The sequence below is a fragment of the Syngnathus floridae genome, chromosome 8 (assembly GCF_059516105.1).
Source record: "Syngnathus floridae isolate MCC-2025c chromosome 8, RoL_Sflo_1.0, whole genome shotgun sequence".
Lineage (NCBI taxonomy): Eukaryota > Metazoa > Chordata > Actinopteri > Syngnathiformes > Syngnathidae > Syngnathus > Syngnathus floridae.
Genome location: NC_142420.1, coordinates 8,119,007 through 8,139,580, shown reverse-complemented (window position 1 = coordinate 8,139,580; position 20,574 = coordinate 8,119,007). Strand labels below are relative to the sequence as shown.

Here is a 20,574-nt window from a genome sequence, read left to right as displayed (position 1 = left end):
TCACTTGGCATATTATTTACAGAATTTATAGCACGTTTTTTTAATAAAACATTACAAACACATTTGAAATATTGAGTGATACCAAGAGCAATGGATCAGATGAATTTATAAACAGTTTACCATCTAACATCTCATTAGCCTGCTATGGAATTCATTTGCTGCAGAGAAGCAAGCAAATGCATAATTTTTACTAAATCTATTTGTTAAATTGCTGTTAAATATAAAAATATTAATAAACTATAAAATCCAATGACCGGATCAAGCAGTATTATGACTCGGCACACAGGAGTCAGGATTCAATAAATCCTTAGTGTGATTTGCATTTGAATATGTGACACGTGCGTGCTGTTAAAAGTTGTTCCTGCATGTCGTGTCAGCCGTTTTTTGGCCAGTCAGCACTAACGCCAGCACTCCAGCATAATGAGTAATGAAAGGGCATCAATAACAGGCATGGGTGACATCGCTTTTAATAATAGCGGCCATCAGCAAAGAAGCAATGGGAAAGGCAAAAGGGGCTCAAGGATGGATGGTAAAGGAAGGAATCGTTAGAAACAAGATGGTGACATTGCTAAACAGTAGCTGACCACTGTTGCAAAGGAACAGGATGTAGTGACAAGTGCTTATTACTTTTTCACCGTAAACCAAATTGTCGGACCTTTGTTTGTTCAAATAAATCTTATTTACTCGTGGGCAACATTTTATTGCTGTTTGTTTGTGATCCAGATGATTTGTGAGCACAATATAAAAATATCGCCTTTCAGGGTTAGGGGAGCCCCTCTGTTTATCCTCCCTGTTTAAAGGGAGAAATAGATAATTCCGCTGGTCATGGACCACACAAAAAAGATTTATTTTTTTTATGTTTGTCTGCAAGCCACAGCTTGAGACTTTGATCCTTCTGCCTTAGTGTGACTCTTTGTGACTCAAGAAAATATATAAAGACTCTTACATTTTGGTTTTATTTTAGTTCATTCTGTTCTTAGAATTTGAGGAGCTCATAACTTGAAGTGGGGAATATGCTCAGATTTGCTACACTTGCTGAAAACACCCCCAAGAAGACACAGAAAAAGTCAGCTGATGGCTAGGCCTCACCATTTTAATCAACTGGGCTGTTAGCTGCAAAGCTAACAAACAATTCAAGAAAGGTCACATTATATTACATACTGAAGGAAATAACTTCAAAAACAGACTTACTTGGACAGTGTCGCTTGCTGTGTCAGACAGTTTGTATCACTCCCATAGAAAATTAAAGATGTTTTGCTAATCCAGAATTGTATTGTCCTAGATTGCTCAATCATCCTTAAACTGTTTTTTACAAATTAACATTTTGGGAGTGGTTTGGGCATGCCTTCCATGCATTGATAAAGTCCAGCCACAAGCCTTTTTATGTTGCTCAGCTGAAGGGAGAAAAACAGTGGATGTTCTCCAGCCATACATGCATAATTGTTTGTAAAGAAACTTCAGGGATGAATTGAAAATTGTGGAGGCGGGGTTAGTGATGTCACAAACCAAAAAGGTGTGTCAGTGACATCATAAATCCACAGTCTGTTAAATGATAGAAATGGAAATTGGTGTAGTGGTACACTCGCCTGACTTGTGTACAGACACCATAAGTTTGATTCCCGTAGGTGACGGTGAGCATGTGTGTGTGTGACAAAAAATAAAATAAATTTTTAAAAAAAAGAGGAAATGAAAATTATTAGCGTAACATTTATAACAATAAACATAATTAGCAGCGGCAGCAGCAGCAGCAAAATGCAGTCATATAATTGAACATATTTCTAGCCGCAAAAACATGGTCGTTGCAGGTTTGAGCAAATATGATTGCTACAGCAACACATCCTGTTTTATATGTCCACATCCTGTACAACAAATAACACTAATAACAAAACCATCAGCTATAATGAAGCATGATGAAATATGCTGAAATAACTTCAGAAAATAGCAGCTTTACGAAGGCTCCCATTGGTTATCTACAAAGTCACAATTAAAGTTAGAAAAAACACACAATATGTAGAGTATAAAACCATCAGAAACGCATTGAAGATTGACATTTCTCAGGCTGCCATGACGCCAAATGGTCACATGGCCCAGTTTAGAAATGTGCCGTGTCATGATTGTGCAAGTTGATATATACACACGGCGGTCAGTGGTTTCATTTTTGACTCCGCACGAACTGATACACCTTCTTCTTCTCCGTCCTACTTGACCTGGTAGAAACTGGACATTGTAACATAATCCTCCTCCTTTTGATGGGCTACTAACATACCAGACGTCGAGTGTCCTGGACTGAGTGGTGCGTTCGCCACAAGCGGCAAACTGGCGCTCTGGAGACTGTCATCTCCATCGGAGCAGCTGCTGTTGTGCGAGATGGAAAGCTCCAGCTCTTCCGTGCTGGTGCTGCAATCAAAGTTTTGCATGGAGCCGGGATAAGTGGCCAGTGTAAGATCACTAGTTGCACAATGAAGAGCGTCCAGGATTCTTTCTGTTTCCACCACTGGGTAGATTTTAAGTGTACTGAACTCTTCTGGTTTTATGGTGAGTACAAGGGAAACCTGAAAACAAACCAAACAATGACGAGAAATGTTCACAAAGACTGTGATTGAGGTAAAACTCACTTTATTGGGCCTGCAGTTGGGCACCAGTGTGGGTTTCGGATGCGGAATGCTGGGCCACATGTAAGAAAACAGTCTGAGGGGGGGAAAAAAAATAAGTTGCGAAATTATTTGTAAGCAGGTCCATTCAGAGATTCCTACTTTTTTTTCCAGAAGAACCCCAAGATGAACGTCAGCGCCACCAAAGAGAGAAGACATACAACCAGCTTACTCGTCACTTTCTCTCTCTCGTGATTTTGTGTCCGCGCTGAGGATCAACGGAAAGCCGTTACTGTTTTGCAGTTTATTGAAATGTTAAAAGTAGGAGGAGCTTCTCTCACCTTCAGGAATGGAGAAGGTCAACGGGTTGCTCCATTCGCTCCAACTCCCCTTGAAGGAAACGTAGGGTATTGCTCGTACTTTAACCTGATATTTCAAGTTTTTACTGAGGTGCTCCATGTCGATGGTCATTGTATCTGATGAGGAAATATTTCGAACCTGCAGTAAAGGAGTACTACGTTGATCAACGCACAGCAAGCATGGGGACGTTAATCCATGATTACCATTTTCTTGCCGGGACTCCAAATGACCAGCTGGAAAAGCTGATTTTGAACTTTCAGGTACTCCTTCTGGTAAGGAGTCCGAATGTGAAACACAGCCTGATTTAAGTCGCGCTTCAACGTTACGTTCCAAACCTCGGGACTGCGAGGTTTAACTGCAAGGACACAATAGACAATCGGGTCAGGTTCTGAAAAGTCAACTTTGATTAAAAGTACAGATGAAGACGCACAAGTGAAAATCTCAAAAGCGTCAAAAATGAATTTAAGGAGACGTGATGTCTTTTCAATTGTCAAATTGAAGAAGATTTAGGTCTGGGTTCTGGCTGCATCAATACTTTATATTTGGAATAATGTTTGTTTTTCTCCCCAGTACGGAATTTCAGGTTGTTTGCCCACTGAAATGTGCAAGTACATTTTTAGATTAAAATTAAACGTGTGAACATTTTTCAAACTTGACAGATATTTTACACGTCATCCAGTTTGATTTTATGAATTGTTACCAATTTTCTTCAGTTGGACTGTCTTCCGGATGATGGTGCCCCCCTTCAGGCGGATGGTCAAGTTGAGACCGGCCAGGGGATTCAGTTTGGTTGAGGTGATCGAACCTCCCGACTCTCTCAGACATCTTATTTTGTTCACTTGCAGGTTGGTGAAACTGAAAGTAGAAAAAAATTGCTTATGAATTAAAAAAACAAATATCATCAGGTTGATTGACCGTTGCCAAAATGCCAACACAAATTGTCTTGTCAGTGACAGCCAGGCTTGTATTTTCTCCAAAACATTTACCACACGGTCATGGATTCCACGCCGTCATCCTCATCTTCGTCATCCTCGCTCCCGTTGCCGGTTAGCTTGCAGGTTAAACTGCTTTCTACTGTTGTGATGTGGGAGGTGCAGCTGATTCTGGAGTCTGGAAATTTATATAATGCCAAATATTTGCCAACGTAGCCAGGAACAACCGGGAGACATTTTTCACATGATCGTAACGCAATTAAGCTTAACCCTCAATATATATATAGAGAGAGAGATTTTCCCAACACCAAGGGGTTAAGTCAGACAACGTTAGTGATAAAGCACAAGTGTCTTGTATCGATCAAACCATTGCTGGTCTCACCCAGGTCAGAGTCTCCGTCTCCACTCTGAGCCAGACAAGCCGCCGGGAGCAGCAACAGCATCGGCAGCATTAGCAACGGCGGTGGCGGCTCGGCTATCCGGGAGCCAAACAGCATCTTGTCTGCCTCTTCTTTTCGTTTTCAGATGACTTGACTGAAACTGACAGCTCTTTTCGTCGGAAAGGAAGAGGAGGGGTTGAGCGGCTCCGAGGCAGGACGGCTTCAGACTGTACACAGGATGCTCAGAACATCAGATGTTGACATCATTTTGAGGAGTTGTAAATTGAGACTTGTGAACTTGATTTCTTCCGTGTTGTTAGATTGGGCTTGTTCATAATTCGAGCTAGGTCGTTCTATCGCTGTGACGACTGGCAACTTCTTACTTATGACACCCTTGGCACACCTATTAGTTGATATCAGTTAAGGTCACATGATTCTTCAGTAGCACCTGAATGTTTTCAGACAGGCTGTTCCGTTGTTGTCATCTTCTATTTGTAAACAACAAACTCACTATGAAGTGCAGAAAAGGCAATGGCCTCTGTTCTGGTTACCTCGGTTACCACGGTTTCCTGGACCCGAATGTAGTTTCACTAAAAATCGACTGTCACTTGACAACAACTAGAAAATGATTCGGCGGGATTGGGAACTGACTTTCATTTTGTGCTGTGATCCACATTTGAGGAAAAGGTCCAAATACAGTACACACAATTTGCTTGTTCTGTGAAAAATGACATCTGAAGCAATACAGTCTAGTGCAAAGTAAACCCACTCCAGAAACTCGCCCCCGCCAAACCACACGCCTGAGGTTTGTATCTCGGCACAGCATCGCAAAACATCTTCAGCTGTGGTTTTAGCGTTTAGTCGCCTCCCACCCATGCATTGATAGGAATCTGATGAGCCACCTGTTTATGCTACCTGCCGCCGCATTTCTGGTGGCCTCAACATGCTGAGACAGTCAAACAGTCGCAGTCGAGGAATTGGGCACCAAGAAGATGAATTTTGAAATTCCAGCTCCTTGAATTGTTCCGCTCTTTATGTGCTTAGACCAACATGGAGCTGCATCCTGTTGAGGATGGCGTATATCTATTTCAGTCATCTATCGTGGTGACGTGTGTACTGTAAAAACCGCAACGATAACTCGCTCAGTGATGCGTTTACGAGAAGCCGCATTGAGCGTGTCTTTGAAGTACCGCTCAGACAGCCACGTGGACGACGCCTTGGTGCGTGGTACTGTGTGTGAAAACTACTTCCTGCCCCCCCCCCTTGTTTCCCAGTCAAACTCAGATCTTCTCAAACGTGTGAGCAGCTTCGCCGCTCTCGTTACCACATCCTCTTGCTTAATCTGTTTTTCATTTCATCTCGCCACTTGCTGAGCATTAGCATTTAAAATATTCCCCCACCCACCATAACACTGCAGCTTTGCTTACCTTTTGGTAGCTTGAAAATGGCGAATATTCAACCAGCTGATGTCATCGAGGAAGCAATTATTAAACTTGCAACTTCATTTTATGACCTCCAAGACACAACTATTTGTATACTATCACTTAAAAAAATCTTTCCCATGCTATATCCCCGATATAACTAAATGATATTTTTAGATGAGGGTTTGCTTCAGTATTCTAAATAAGGACCATGCTAACCAACATTTCTTTTTATAGCTGCTTGCACCAAGATTATTTGATCCGAACCAAAACTGCAGGTGCGAATAGATCTGTCACCAACGGCAGTTTGCCTCATTTAAAGTGTGACCTTACCGCAAAAACTGTGAAATATTAATACTTCATAGTACAACCAATTAAAAGTCGTACCACTTATCGCATTCACGGCGGAGGAAGTGCAAACAATCACAGAATGATTTAAAAAGATGAATTGTTCAAACCTTAATTGGAAGACGATACAATTCTACATGATACTAAAATGGAATTTAGAATAACTGGAGGTGAACAAATAAGTGGGGAAGGTTCTCGCTTGCAACGCCGACCTGAGCGACAGGTAAACCACGGACGGCGAGTGAGAGGCAGGTGCTTACTCACAGACAGTTGGCAGGAGAGGCGCCGTCGTGGGAATCCTCCCTCGCACGCATTCTCACTCCCTGGCAGCTTTAAAGCGTCCCGCCAACAGAATGCAAGAGCTCATAGAAGTCATTTGGGACGACGGGATGCCATCAAATCGGCCCTGTAATTAAACGGATCCAATGTAAGCTGACACTGAATATATGAAGATGGGCATTCCTGAAACAAGTCGTTAGATGTAATCATGCCTTCATTATTAAATACGATAATTTTCATGTGTAGTAGTTTCAACCAATATCAGCATCAGCTAGGGGTGGAAGTTAAAATCAACTGTGAAGGGACTCAAACCCTCAAACTTCTGATCCGAAGTCAGACGCCTTATCACTGGCTCTTGCACCTTGGCGTGTTGGTCCTTGATACTAACGAAATATGGATTGATTATTGAAAATCTCTATCATCCTTCTTTTTACGCTTACAGAAAGCGATGGCTTCATTTTATAGCGTACATCTTTGGCCATGATGCATATTGTGAGATGAAGTTTGCGTGAAATACAACGTCGCCTTTATTAGCTGGAAATTGAAGCATTCCCCGACAGTGCTTTAGGATCCGTATACTTCTCCACATAGACACATAGCAGGTTCAGCTGTGCTCTGGATGAGCGCTCTGATAATAAAGATTGTCTATTGCCAGGAGGCCGTGATGAAAGGTGTGTGAATTATTGCCTTAGTCGATCTGATATCAGAATTCCCGTTGATAAAGAGCGAAACCTAATAAGTCTCAGGGTGCTGCTTTCATAATTTAAAAGATAAATTCATGACATTCTGATTTAGTTTTTCATCCTGACAGCGCCGCAGATCATTTTGGGGGAAATAATATGCAGCTAATACAATCTGATTAAGAATGCCTCCCTTCAGTCAGCCTTGCTCGGTATTGCAATTCATAACGCTAAATGTACTGCTTCCATATAATTTCCCATATATATTTTTTTTTTACCTTGAGTTTTTAATGACGCATAGAAGAAAAGTAACCATCTGTGTGCAACATACTTAGGATGCACGTGGTGGCATTGGGAATGGTTAGCCCTTCGCTGCTAATGAGTCCCATTGTGTTAGATTGACTGAACTTAATTTCTGCAAGGAGATTTGAACAACAGGCGGGGGAAATATTAATGAAGTAGAAAGACACTTTAGCGTCACCAGTCCGTCACTTTGCTTACTGACTTTGTTTGTCGTTATTCAGGGTAGGCATTGTGTGCTCAGTAATTGTGATTCAGTAGAGAGACATAAAAATGTTTTGTTTGTTTCTAGTGTAGCCTACGAATGGCTTGTCCACCTCTGCTAAGCTAAAGTCAAATTGTGAGCATGTGTTCAGCTTTTTTGGGGGGGACTTTTTGTTTCTCACATTGATCCCAAAAGAATGGAGAGGAATTATAGTGAGGCTACAAAACAATCCAATGGTTGGTTTTTAAATAACAAAATATGATTGGAGTCATCGGTGAGTTAAGTAAATCAAAAACCATTCAGATCAGAAGATCCAATCCGTTTAAAAAGCTTATTTATTTACTGCAGTCTTCTTCCCACTACTCCTGACATCTCAACTTAAGCAGAAAAGTTGCTCATGTGTTCTGTCGGTAAACATAAATGTGTTGGTATTTTACATTGCAATGAATTTGTTAGTGTCATCGCTTAGGGCGCCAGAGTAATTCTGCATCAGTAGTCCTTTCACCATTTTATTACCATGAACCCCCCCCCCCATTGCTCTCATCTGGCTTTCTGCACCATCCCTCCAGCCGCAGCCGCCATCATACATCAGCCGACAACAGCCACGCTTTCTCCCTCCCACCCCCTTGACGACGACATATTATTACTCACACACGCTATCCATCCACTCAGATCCCTCCCACTCGCGTGCTTTTTCATTACTCTTTATCACCCCACCATCTCTATTTCGCCACACCCTATCCTGCATTCCTCTGTTTGAATTATACCTATTTATTAATTTTTCTCTTTGATGCAAACTTGCATGCGACACGTCAACCCACACATCCCAACATGGTTTTAGTTCACAGTCTTTTGATTACAAAAAGCGACTATGCCTGCTCTTTGTTGTGAACGTGCACTAGTCATACGTGGGCTCTCTCTAACGACTGTCATGGCTTTCTTGGTTTGGTCATGCGAGATTTAGAAGCTGGACCCTTACACACTGTGACATCTTTTTCAGTCGACAGTACAAGGCAAAATGACCGCCCCCGAAAATACATAAAAGCGGGTAGATTTTTCTGCTTAATTCATTTTACACAAATATTATTCGGTATACCATGTTTAGGACAGGGTATATAGAAAATATAATTGTTAAGAACAATTTTTACTTTACTTTTACTTTAAAGGGGATGTAATATGGAAAACTGCTTTTTCAATGGCTTGACTACAAATATTTTGGTCTGTCCAGGCAGCCATCAAGTATGAAACAAAATGACCACGTAAACCTTGGTATCTTACAAGTAGCCCGATGCACAAGATTTAATAATTACGAGCTGTCCTTTAGTTGCTTTTTTTTTTACTTGTTCTTATTGCACCTCACCGTAACATCATGGTAACAAAAGTCCTAAAAGCCATTGGCCCAGCATTTTACTGGGCGAACCCTGTCAACATGATAGCGAACTGAAAATGCATTTGTGTCCCTTGATATAGCCTAAGCTGAGGCATGATATTTTAGGGTTAGGCCATAAACAAATCCAGATGATATATTCATCTATCACATTTGCCGTCCCCCTTCTTGCTCCGTCCACCCATCCATTAACCCCCCCCCACACACACACACACACTTGTGTTGCATATGAGCCAGTGGCAATGCAATGATCAAGTTAAACAGGTCGTATGTATGCATGGAGGCCCACTAAACTATACTGCTGTGCATAGCTACCCTTTGCCTGCACCGACTGTTATTTTCACCACATTATCATGTGCCACGATGAGTGAGTGAGTGCCAGGGATTCATGGCCAAGTGTGTGTATTTTATGTGTGTGTGGATGTTTTATTGCCGTCACAGGAACCTTGAGGGCTTCGATCAAAATTGTGTGTGTAACAGCGATGTGCACTCAAAACATATCTTGCACATTGAATGCAGGTGCATGTCACTGAATTGGAATATCGTGGGAAACCATTTTTTTTTTTTGTGGTAGTTCACTTCAAAAAGTAAAACTATCATATAGACTCACTACTCAGTCACACAGCCTTAACTTAATTATTGAATTTATATCATATTTGAAGTTTACGTTTTGATGACCAGAATGAACTCCTCCATGATATTCTAATATCAGAACTGGGCAATTTATTAGACGGAATTGAAGAATAGGTTATCAATGCTTTGAGACACGTTTTAAGCAATGAACACTCCATGGCAGCCATGCGTAAGAAACGGAACTTAAAGACTTACTGCTAGTTTGAGCTTCTCTGTGCAATTCAATAGTGCCACCTATGGGTTGAGGAAAAGTTGAGTGCTGATGGACCAGGTTAAAGTTGAGTAACTAAAATGTGTGCCAACTGCAACAGTCAGGTATTTTTTGTGGCTTCTTCTCAATGCACCCACATACTTTTTGAAACATCACACTGGCACACCGAATCCAAAATAATTGTGTGTTTAGAAATGATATTGGCAATTTCCTGTTATGATGACTTGTCAACAGGTGGACACAGATGGACGGTTGCTTCTCCCTGATGGCTTGTGACGGATTCAATGATTGGAGTGAGGTTGGGTCTCGTGTACTTTTTATTTGGATGTCGACTCTGGCGTCCAGTAAGTGAAATAAAATGTTTGAGGGTGTAACGTCTAAAATTCTTGTATAGATAAGAAGAGAGGACTTGTGCTGGATGCCTAAGTGCATCACGAGATGCTGTTTTAGCCACGGCAAAAACATCAGAAAAACAGACATGGCAAAAAAGTTTGAATGCAAAAAGTGTATAATTCAGTACTACACATTCACGGTCTTTGCACATTTTCATCAGTTATCTTCACACATATAGCCTGTAATGTAGGCCTATTTAGAATTTGTAATTTTACATAACATTCTTCCAACATTTTTTAAACATTTTAAAGAGTTAGAAGTTAGCAGGATAGCGTGTGTTCAAAATAAGTTACTCATTACTCATATCAAGTGGCTCAGTTCCAGACCATTACATGGGAGACATGCTCTTGAGAAGCACCATGAGAAAAACATGAAGGCCATGGGCTTACCAATTCTCCCTGATTTAAAAAAAAAAAAAAAAAAAAGGGAAAAGATAAATGCACCTTGCTGCCAAGCTTGAGAGCTGGGAATCATGGAAAAACATCCACACCCAGCCACAGATCTTCGAATGACAGAGCTGCATCCGTTTCCCAAGTCCAATCATTGGTAGTAAAATGTATGATGACACGCAGCTGTAATAAAGGTGAAACACAGGCACATAGAAATTGAATTATTTATCAATTCTGGGCGCTTTTCTCAGAAACAAATTGAGGGGATTCCAATGAGAGGTAGTAAACTAGAACGTTGGACGTTTTTTTAACACCTTGACAGATCGATTCTTCACTACTTTCTATATTACTTGTGTGTGAATTCCCCTCCGTGTGTATTCTCATGACCCCCCCCCCCCCCCCCCACACACACACACACACACACACACACAATACTGGATTCACGGTATCACAATGAACCATCAGAAAGACTGCGTCATCACAAAGCCAGCTTACTTATTGATAACCAGCTGAAATGATCCAGTCATTCAAAGGATGTCACCACCCTCATCGATTGCCAATGACAGCTAAAAAGTATGGCATCGTTCTTATTGATCGCCAATGACAGCGCGTAAGAAATGATGTCGTCTATATTGATTAACTATATTTGGGAGTATGTGGCAAATGTATGTTGCGGATCCATCATCTGCACGTGTCCCCCATAGAACAGTGAACCCGTGTTTATCGCCAAATATGTAAAACTATATTGAGCATGGAATCAGCTACTCTGGAGCGCCATCTTGTGCCCATGGAGGATATAATTTATATCATATTTTTTGGTCTTTTAAATTTCATCTTGGTCAAAATAAACCCGTGTATCCAATTGCTGGGATATGGGGAAACGGTTATCTAAAAAAAATGCGTGTAATTTAAATCTGATTATTATGAATGTACATCTTTACACTATTCCAAGAAGCACAAGAATGTGAGGTAGCTTCTCTAATGCTTCAAATGTGCCACATCCAATATGGCGACGACATTGACATACAAGTAAAACCCAAACGCGTCATCTACTATGAGTCCAAAGACGCGCACCGCCTACGTACACAGTAGGTCACATGACGGCGCACGGTCCAGCTCGGTAACAGTAAACTAAAAGGTGCACACTTGCTGAGTTTAAGTGCTCGAAACACACACAATAATGTTTAACACAATAGAAATGGAAATGTTTTGGCATCTTTAAGAGGGAAACGCGAAAGGCAACCAAAATGTACGCAAGTGTCTTGTTTTTCATCACATTGAGCTGTATGTGTTCTCCTGCCAAAGGGGTAAGCTAAATTAAGTCAATAATATTAATAAATTTGTCCTACCTCCAATCAATTGATAAAAATCAATCGTCCATTCCTAAGTCTAATTTTGAGAACATGTTTTTTGTCTTGCAGTTGTCTAAGAGATCCTTCACAATAGACTATAAAAAAAATTGCTTCCTAAAAGATGGGCAGCCCTTTCAGTATGTCTCAGGCAGCATTCACTATTCCCGAATCCCACGTTTCTACTGGAAGGATCGGCTGCTCAAGATGTACATGGCGGGCCTCGATGCCATCCAAATGTAAGCCTGGAGAACCACTAACAACTTCTATGTCAATAATGTAGGACTATCCGATGGTATATTTTTCGGCCCTGCACGCAGATATGTTCCTTGGAACTTCCACGAAACAGTGGAAGGGATCCACAACTTCACAGGGGATCGAGATTTGGAGCACTTCCTGGATTTGGCCAATCAGACAGGCCTTTTGGTGATCTTGCGCCCAGGCCCGTACATCTGTGCTGAATGGGAGATGGTGAGGAATGATAAAATCATGTAATAAAGTCATATAATTAAGTTGTTAAGTCTAGAGGAATCTCTTTGCTTAAACACAGTCCATCTGAAGGCAACCTCTGGTTCGATAGAAAATTTGAAACATCCCACAGGATACATTGATAAGTCAATCGGTCACCGTTGCAAAGTTTTAAGCCAACACCAAAATGTCCTCGCTTTACGACAGTGAAGTAACCATACTTTTTCTCTCTCATAGGGTGGGTTACCAGCATGGTTACTCCAAAGAAACAACATAAGACTACGCTCAGCTGATACAGGTACAACATACAAATCAGAGGGAATTAGAGGCGAAACGATTAATCGACTACTAATTATTATATTTGTGATTTTTGACAATCAAGTATTCGTTTTGATACCTTTTTTAAATGTAAAATTATCAAAATTGTCAGAATTTCAACAATAAATATTCTACTATCTGTTATCCTCCATGAAAGCTGACTGATTATTTTTTCAATGAATAAAAATGAAACCAAAGTTTGTCGATTTTTTTTTTAACAGGTTACAAATCAAATGATTAATTGACTCATAATTCATGTATTCTGCACTATCAATCTCAAATAATGCCCCATGTTTCAATAAAGGGACAGAAATGAACTTTTTTTTAATTCGATTCATCGATTAATCAACAAAATAGTCGATAGATTAATCAATTATTAAAATAATCATTAGTTGCATACTTTTTTGGGCTTGATATCTTTACTGTACTTTTTTTCTCCAGATTATTTACAGGCGGTCACAAACTGGTTTGCTGTTCTCCTCCCCAAAATGACACCCTGGTTGTATGCTAATGGCGGGAACATCATCAGTGTCCAGGTAAAGGAATAACTGCATTGTTTCTTAAGTGGAACCTCCAAATCTCTTCTGCCGGTTGCTTCCGCTGTCTGTCACCACTAGGTTGAGAACGAGTACGGAAGCTACTACGCTTGTGACTACAACTACATGCGTCACCTGCGGACCCTGATGCGAGTTTTTCTAGGCCAAGACACCGTCCTGTTCACCACCGATGGCAACACGGATAAGGAAATGACATGTGGGACTCTGGAGGGATTATACGCTACTGTGGACTTTGGCACAGGTTTGGCATTTGCTGGGAATGGTCTTTAAGAACAGCGTATTTGATCGGAAGTCATAGTTGTGTTTGCTTTTGCGTAGGTGACAACATAACAGAAGCCTTCAACAGGCAAAGGCGGTTTGAACCGCAAGGTCCTTTGGTGAGTTGTAACACAAAGTTATCCTTGCGGTATTTATTGACACAAGTGAAATGTGTTCTTGTGAAATGTTGCAGGTCAACTCAGAGTATTATACTGGCTGGTTGGACCACTGGGGTGATGAACATGCCATGGTTGATACTCAGAAGGTCAGCAGAGGGTTAGCAGAGATGCTAAGCATGGGCGCTAACGTCAACATGTATGTCCATACAAACGTTAAGTACTTTTTTTTTTTCTCCAGAGTAGAAATCTCTTCAGCTGGCTGACCTCTATTTTGAATTTGAAAACGATTTAGTTTAGCTTGAGTTTACTCCACCACCTTCCTCCTCCCCCAGGTACATGTTTGAAGGAGGGACCAACTTTGGCTACTGGAATGGTGGGGTTTAAAATCACTGCCTATACTTGCAGTATTTAAAATCTTCTTTGTTTCTTTGTCACTCAACTCTTGTCACGATTTATGCTAAGGCGCTGACCATGACACCAGATTCCGTCCCGTGGTGACGAGTTACGATTATGACGCCCCGCTATCAGAGGCAGGGGACCCCACAGAGAAACTGATGGTCATCCGAGACGTCATTAAAACGGCATGATGGCTCGACACGCCACCTACACAATGTTGATGGAACGCCTACACTTGCACATGTAGTGAAAAACAGCATCATGTCATTTTCTCTGCAGTTTAAGAGCATTCCCCTTGGACCAATGCCACCCGCTACTCCCAAATTTGCCTACGGCTTTGTGATGCTCAGAAAGGTAAGTTTTTACCACAAGTTGTATTACGTATAATTTCCAAGAAGCCATTTTTTATATCAAGGTGCATCTCAATGCATAAAATTGTAGAAAAGTTCATTGACAGTATTTTAGTAATTCAGTTGAAAGCTTGAAACTCAGACTTAAAAATTTAGTTTATATTTATAGCTTACAGTTATCCTTTTTTAATGCAAATTTGTACTGCATAAGCTTACTAATAGGTTGTTTGCAGTTTTCTAATTGATTTTTTTTTGCCGGCAATCACATTTTCGGTACTTTGTCTTTCATGCAAAACATGTTTCCCCCCCAGGTGGGCAACATCAGCAGTCTATTGGACACACTTTCTGTGGAGCCTGTTTTATCAAAGTACCCTTTGACCTTTGAGGAGCTCAAACAGGTAACGTCCCTCTCAAAACAGAAATCTCCTGGCTGCTGGTTTGCCTTAAATCTAACGCGTCATTTGTGTTCAGTACTACGGCTACATGCTGTATCGGACCAGTCTTCCCCGGGACCTTGCAGAGCCCACACCGCTCATCTCTCCCATGAATGGCGTTCGTGACCGCGCGTATGTGTCCGTCAATGGGGTAAGCTCTCGCAACCAACTTGTGTGTTACAAGTCAAATCTAGTTTGAATGTTATTATTTGGGTCAAATTATGTGAACAGGTTTTCCAGGGTCTCTTGGAGAGAGACACCGTACTGGTGATAAACGTGACTGGACGGCAGGGGGACGTCATGGACATTCTTGTGGAGAATATGGGAAGAATTAATTTTGGCAGTCATATCAATGACAACAAGGCAAGGCAACAATCCATTGTTTGTCAGTGAACATGAAGGCCCGTCACTGCAATGTATTTTGCAGGTATTGCGTCTAGTTACAGGTCATGTGGAAACCCACAAACGGCAAGAAGCACAGCACAGAAGGGGCCATGAAGAAAAGACTCATAAGAGTAACAATGATTTTAAGGCTGAATTACATCAATTCCAGGGTCTCATCAGCAACCTAATCTTGGGCCAAGATGTACTCACTGACTGGAAGATGTACCCTTTGGACATTGATGGTGCCATTGCTGCTGGATGGCCTCACACAGTTAGCCTTCACAATAGAACAAACGGACCTTCCACTGGACCGAGCGTCTACAAAGGAACACTGCAGCCAAATGGTCGAGCATGGGACACTTTTCTCAAGTTAAATGAATGGACAAAGGTAGGTTAGCGCAGTTAAATAACACTTAACAATTTAATTAAGTGTGCCTATCTTGATCCACTGTTAGGGTCAGGTTTGGATTAACGGTGTCAATCTGGGGCGATATTGGCCAACCAGAGGCCCGCAGCAAACACTTTATGTTCCCGGACCCTTGCTCAGCACTACCTTGCCCAACAACATCACCGTGCTGGAGCTGGAGGAGGCACCAGTACATACAAGGGTGCTTTTCATGGACCGACCTCTCCTCAAAGCCAAAGCTGCTAAGTCATGACCATCAAGTTTGAAACAATAACATGTCGTTTCCATCTTAAAATATTTTATTACTGCAGTACCTTCATTTTAGAGGCTTTAGCTCTTTCCTGCTGGAGCGTTAGCTTTGCGATGCGCTTGCACACATCGAGGGGTGCAGAAGGAGAAATCCAGGTATTGGAACGGGATCTTGCCCAGCAGAGACTCACCACACTGAAAGCATCTCCTGGTGAAAAGGACAAAATTGACATTTGCTGGACATTTTGTGACACTTTTCGAATGTGGCCACACAAGAGTCTTACTTGACGTTGGAGAGGCTGACTCCAGTTGCCGCCACTTGTTCTGCTAACCTCCTTTCAGCTGCCAAAGCTCTCTAGTGTTCAAAACAACTGTTTAATACAGGCTGGAATTCAAATGAGTATTAAATAAATATTTGCACAAGAACAGAAGTCACCTTTTCCCGATCTGATAAGGATGCAAATTTCTTCTTTTCCTCCTCTTCCATTTCCTGTTTCCTCTTCTCCTCCTTTAGCGTCTTTTCACGTTGTTTTTTCAGCGCCTTTTGGGCCTTTTTCTTCTCCGTCTTCATCGATTCGATCTCTGCCGTTAAAGGCCCAGGTACCTTTGGGGAGAGCAGATGCTAAAAGTCGATTTCATTTGCGTGCACGTGTCAAAGTTGACGTGCTAAACTTCCTACCCGAGCCTTGTTGTAGTCGTACTTGTCGGGATGTTCGCCCATGTACTTCCGAAACACGTTCCTGGTGTCCTTGTCGGGGCTGACGTTATATGGGGTCTGCCCTTTCTTATCACTGGGAGAAAAACTTGTTACGTCATTTCAAATTTGAGAAATACTCCCATCAAACTTTCATAGTACATGGAGCACCAAGTTTTAACAGGTATTTAAAAAAAGAAAATCTAATAAGTTCTATTCCTACCTGCATGCCGGGTCAGCTCCAGCATCCAGCAGCAGCCTCACGGCAGCCTTCTGAGCAGCGGCTGATGCAACGTGCAGCAAAGTGAAGGCCGAAGAGTCAATGTGCTTATTAAGAAGAGTCAAAGGACTGGGGGTATCTGTAGGCTCGTCAACCGATGTCTCCCGAGGCTCTTCGGAAAGACGGAGGAGACGGCTCAAGGCATCTACATCTCCGACTTTGCAGGCTGTGAAGAGCGCGTCCCTCAGACTGTAGTCCCACGAGTCCTCCGGTGCTTCTGTGAGAGGACAACACAGGCTCGTACGGTGGAACCACCCAACTAAATCATTCCTCCCGTAGAAGGATCGCAAAAGAATCCTCCCAAAAAAATCTATTGGCGCTTACTGTAATGAGGTTTCACTCAACGTCAAGTGTTAATTTACCTTCGGCTTGTTTCTTCCTCCTAATCTTGTTCTTCGGTTGTGTCGGCTGAGGGGTGTCAGCTTCCACATTTATGTCGTCTGCTTCGGTGTTACTAAGTTCTCCCGCATCTGAAAAAGAATTATTATGATAATTATTACAATTAATTAATAGCAAACGCTTGACTTTCCATAAGGAGACGCACCCTTTTCATGTTTGTCTTCCTCCTCCTTCTTTCTCCTCCTTCTCCACCTCCTCCTATTGTGTCTGGAGGGTTGGTTGTCAAACTCCTTGAGATCCTGTGTTCCAATGGTCAACTCCACCATCTCAAGCTGGATGTCACCACCTTCCTCTTCATCTGAGCTGCTCTGGATATCTTCTACGGATGTACCAATAATAAATTGATAGTCGTAGTGGTATAACACATTTCATGACCCTTCTTATGGCGATAACATCGATCGATGTCTAATCAATAAACTTTATACTATGGCAGTGTAAAATTGCACAGAGTCGGTTTCTGATACTGAAACTGACCTTCCTCTGGTTCTGTTCTTGGTGGCGCTGCAGGTTGGACAGTTTTCTTCCATGCCTTCTTTGATACACTGCTGAATGTGGAGAGGTCAGTGTCCTTCCCTGGAGCAAGAGGTTGCATCAACATTTGATCATACAACATCTGTGTGACAAACCACTTGGACACATACATATTGTACAAGTTAGTAATCATTCAATTTACCGTAAACATCCACTGTGGAAAGCACACTGTGAACCCGATGCACTTCCCGAAAGGTTGCCCTGCGCGTGGGGAAGGGAATGCTGCGAATTCTGCTGTCCTTCTTTTCGAGCGGACTTGTGCGGCCGCCAAAGAAGATTGTCTTAATGTAGCTTGGAGCTCGTATAAATATGGCTGATGCTTCCTTCAAGTGATCTCCCCAGTTCATCAAAAGATCCTGGATATCCTGTAAAAATGTACATTAAGCAAGTTAGGACCTCTAGGTATCATGAAAAAAAAAATGTTAAGTGCAAAGGTAGCGTGGTGGTTACCTTGACTAGCGCCGACTCATTATAGCGTCTTAGCGCGGCTCCCGCAGACTTTGGTGTGTGACTGCGGTTTTGAGAATCCTTGAGTCCTTGAGCGGTGCCCCTCTTGGCCCGCACGGTGTATCGATGGAAGGTCTTGTGCTGAAGGACTTCTTTCCTTCGTAAGTGAAACCATAATGTTAGGAAACATTGGACAGTGTGAAAAATATGGAGTTTGTTGGCCTAAATTGTTTTTAAAAGATGTGACAAAACAACAGCTCCACTACAAGTTTGATGCGCTCAATTTTGCTCAATTCCTTGAAGTCAGAATTATTCACCAGCCAACTCCACACAAGTGAAAAGGTAAAAAGGACGAGCATACCCTTGGAATACTGCGCCAGCAAAATGGCCGCCACCTGTCATGAGGATTATCCACGTTGTCCTCTTAGTGATGGATTTTAAGCAGGACTCCAAATCTTGCTCCTCATTTAACTGATAAATAAAAATATAATTAAAACCAGCTTCAAAAATAAAAAAGTCACTCAATATTTCTCTCATACTCCTTATAAATTTAGTATAGCTCTCAGAGAAATTTAGGCCTAGAAAGGGTTCTAAGTCTTAAACCTTACCTTTCCATGGAGAATGCAGCGGTGGACTGACAAGTAATGTCCCGCTGAATCCTGAAAGAGCACTTTGCTGGAGAACCTTCTTGTCATCAAGCTTGAATCATCCGAGTTGTCGTTATCCCCACCAGCGGCGCTCCAGTCCGTTTCGCCCTCATCCTTATCGGATTCTTCGTCGTCCGAGTCAGACTCTGAACCTGAGATACTTGACATATCTCCTGTTCGGTGATATGGACATGCATATAAGCGACATAATGTCCGACTGTGTCAAACATTTTTTCCTTACCAATTCCTGTCTTCCTCTCAAACTCCTCTGTAGTAACTGGCGGCTTTCCTGACATTTTTAGTCTCAAGTTGAATCGATGCCAGTCGAGCTTGTAGTGTTCCATCTGAAAATTTGACACGTTTGCTATGTCAATTCATGTTAAAAATCTTGGTACATAAACACAGCAAAACACAGGTTTACAGATTTAATATGTTCCTTGACTCAAATATAGTTTGTAAAATTGGTTACTCCTAAACTGTGGTTCTACGGTAAAAGTGATTACCTGTTCTTCACGGTTGATGAAGGAGCATCTGCAGGCAGAGCAGGCCATCTTATCCGAGATCTCTCTGACATCCTCCGTCGCTTTATCTTCAAACTCTGAAAGCAATGAAATCCAACAGTGACAACGGTTCATTATTAACATAACACAAATATCGTGAAAATACAACACTTTATACTTTCTGAGGCTGGCTCTCTGTTAGCACTTTGTTTTAGGATGGGGTTAACTTCTCTGAGTCCTGTTAAGGCCTCATCTTTGGAAGACAAGTCAAATATGGAGCAGTGGTTTGGACTAGCTGGGTTCATGTCAAACACCTGGAACGACATTCAAAGCAGATGTTAGGTAAGGCAAGTTAAATCACGAAAGAACATGGTGAAAAGATGAAATTATTTTTTATTAAAGAAGAAGCAGCCGTGAAAAATTACGTTTTCAGGACTAGGTTTAATGTTCCTGAGTCGCATAGTAACAAAATAGACCACATAAACCTTTAACTAGCGACATGACAGATCTGAAAGTCTCGTGTGGTAACTAGTCCAAGAACAATTTGGGCTTAGACTAACACTAAGACTTTAGAATCTTTAACTGAGGTGTTGTGATAAAATAAAAGAAATATTGTGTAATGTGCGTCCGTGCTGTTTTGAGACGTTTTAGTTCGTGGCTAGTCATTGATTAGGATGGATTCAGCCAATGCTAAATACATAAATGTATACCAGACTAACGTTCGACATTAAAAACAACTACAACACACGGATGAATTTATAATCAACAAAGATTACAATTCATATTTAAAAACCAATCGACCTACCATGTATTGGCACGAAAGTTACGTTGACGTCAGTTGACACACCGGCAGCCACTTCCCCGTTGCATTAAATGGTGTTGTGTAAAGCACATATTTCTACAGTGCCTCTACTGGTCACCATGTGTATGGTTCGGTCGTTGAATCATTCGTTTTTTTAAATGCACTATTACAAAATAATGATGTATAAATTGTGGAATGAAGACAAAATATGTACTCGTAGCTTTTTGCTTAATATTTATAGTAGGTGTGGTGTAGAATTCATGTAAAGCTTTTGTCACAACCCTCGAAGGAATCACTGCCTTAACCCAAAAGTGCCAGCAGATGTCACTGTCTTTGCTGAAAACGAATACTTAGAGTTATAATAATGGTCTTATTCGGTACAAAAGAGATTCAGACCCTTCAAAGAGCATTATTCTACCTTTGAAAAACTAGGATACACTGAAACCACTTAGACTATCGCCATTATAATAATACATT

General features: G+C 41.6%; 4 protein-coding genes across 7 annotated transcripts in view; 1 reads left to right on the top strand and 3 right to left on the bottom strand.

The window, feature by feature from the left end:
• Window positions 1–2,145, bottom strand: part of LOC148394353 (partitioning defective 3 homolog B-like) — a 96,273-nt gene extending 94,128 nt beyond the window's left edge. For all 3 annotated transcript variants that reach the window (XM_088382626.1, XM_088382625.1, XM_088382627.1), the window contains exon 1: window positions 1,192–2,145. The gene's annotated coding sequence lies outside the window, so the exon portion shown is untranslated. The remainder of the gene's footprint in view (window positions 1–1,191) is intronic.
• Window positions 1,688–10,692, bottom strand: il7r (interleukin 7 receptor). The gene is made up of 10 exons (XM_088382657.1): window positions 10,564–10,692; window positions 6,297–6,438; window positions 4,266–4,490; window positions 3,938–4,061; window positions 3,652–3,806; window positions 3,155–3,306; window positions 2,933–3,089; window positions 2,754–2,859; window positions 2,616–2,688; window positions 1,688–2,552 (listed from the first exon to the last, which is right to left on the bottom strand). Exons 3-10 carry the CDS (start codon window positions 4,378–4,380, stop codon window positions 2,199–2,201), a joined length of 1,236 nt encoding a protein of 411 aa, XP_088238783.1. The 5' UTR covers window positions 4,381–4,490; window positions 6,297–6,438; window positions 10,564–10,692; the 3' UTR covers window positions 1,688–2,198.
• ankzf1 (ankyrin repeat and zinc finger peptidyl tRNA hydrolase 1) lies at window positions 10,218–20,573 on the bottom strand. The gene is made up of 17 exons (XM_088382642.1): window positions 20,101–20,573; window positions 19,474–19,609; window positions 19,299–19,393; window positions 19,037–19,139; window positions 18,757–18,968; window positions 18,510–18,619; window positions 18,152–18,305; window positions 17,844–18,066; window positions 17,645–17,743; window positions 17,316–17,489; window positions 17,134–17,241; window positions 16,715–16,988; window positions 16,477–16,588; window positions 16,234–16,401; window positions 16,082–16,152; window positions 15,863–16,005; window positions 10,218–10,692 (listed from the first exon to the last, which is right to left on the bottom strand). Exons 1-16 carry the CDS (start codon window positions 20,101–20,103, stop codon window positions 15,879–15,881), a joined length of 2,169 nt encoding a protein of 722 aa, XP_088238768.1. The 5' UTR covers window positions 20,104–20,573; the 3' UTR covers window positions 10,218–10,692; window positions 15,863–15,878.
• glb1l (galactosidase, beta 1-like) lies at window positions 11,580–16,228 on the top strand. Of its 2 annotated transcripts, XM_088382645.1 has the most exons (17): window positions 11,580–11,647; window positions 11,733–11,816; window positions 11,931–12,097; window positions 12,179–12,329; window positions 12,564–12,624; window positions 13,086–13,180; window positions 13,262–13,442; window positions 13,520–13,578; window positions 13,653–13,774; window positions 13,911–13,951; window positions 14,041–14,159; window positions 14,254–14,328; window positions 14,636–14,722; window positions 14,796–14,909; window positions 14,990–15,121; window positions 15,312–15,530; window positions 15,598–16,228. In XM_088382645.1, exons 2-17 carry the CDS (start codon window positions 11,757–11,759, stop codon window positions 15,799–15,801), a joined length of 1,887 nt encoding a protein of 628 aa, XP_088238771.1. In that variant the 5' UTR covers window positions 11,580–11,647; window positions 11,733–11,756; the 3' UTR covers window positions 15,802–16,228. The 2 variants fall into 2 exon arrangements, with proteins under 2 accessions (XP_088238771.1, XP_088238770.1); XM_088382644.1 differs by having other exon boundaries at window positions 11,590–11,816.
• Window position 20,574: the final 1 nt, after the last annotated feature.

Excerpts from the sequence above, each read along its gene's own strand:
- il7r (XM_088382657.1), bottom strand. The coding sequence starts at position 4,380 with ATGCTGTTTGGCTCCCGGATAGCCGAGCCGCCACCGCCGTTGCTAATG. Across the intron at positions 2,689-2,753 it reads GGGTTCTTCTGGAAAAAAAA|ACTGTTTTCTTACATGTGGC; the intron begins GTAGGAATCTCT and ends TCCCCCCCTCAG. Across the intron at positions 2,553-2,615 it reads CCAACTGCAGGCCCAATAAA|GTTTCCCTTGTACTCACCAT; the intron begins GTGAGTTTTACC and ends GTTTGTTTTCAG.
- glb1l (XM_088382645.1), top strand. The coding sequence starts at position 11,757 with ATGTACGCAAGTGTCTTGTTTTTCATCACATTGAGCTGTATGTGTTCT. Across the intron at positions 14,160-14,253 it reads TCCGAGACGTCATTAAAACG|TTTAAGAGCATTCCCCTTGG; the intron begins GCATGATGGCTC and ends TTTTCTCTGCAG. Across the intron at positions 15,122-15,311 it reads GTCATATCAATGACAACAAG|GGTCTCATCAGCAACCTAAT; the intron begins GCAAGGCAACAA and ends CATCAATTCCAG.
- ankzf1 (XM_088382642.1), bottom strand. Across the intron at positions 16,589-16,714 it reads GGAGCTGACCCGGCATGCAG|TGATAAGAAAGGGCAGACCC; the intron begins GTAGGAATAGAA and ends TTTTTCTCCCAG. Across the intron at positions 16,006-16,081 it reads GTCAGCCTCTCCAACGTCAA|GAGATGCTTTCAGTGTGGTG; the intron begins GTAAGACTCTTG and ends CCTTTTCACCAG.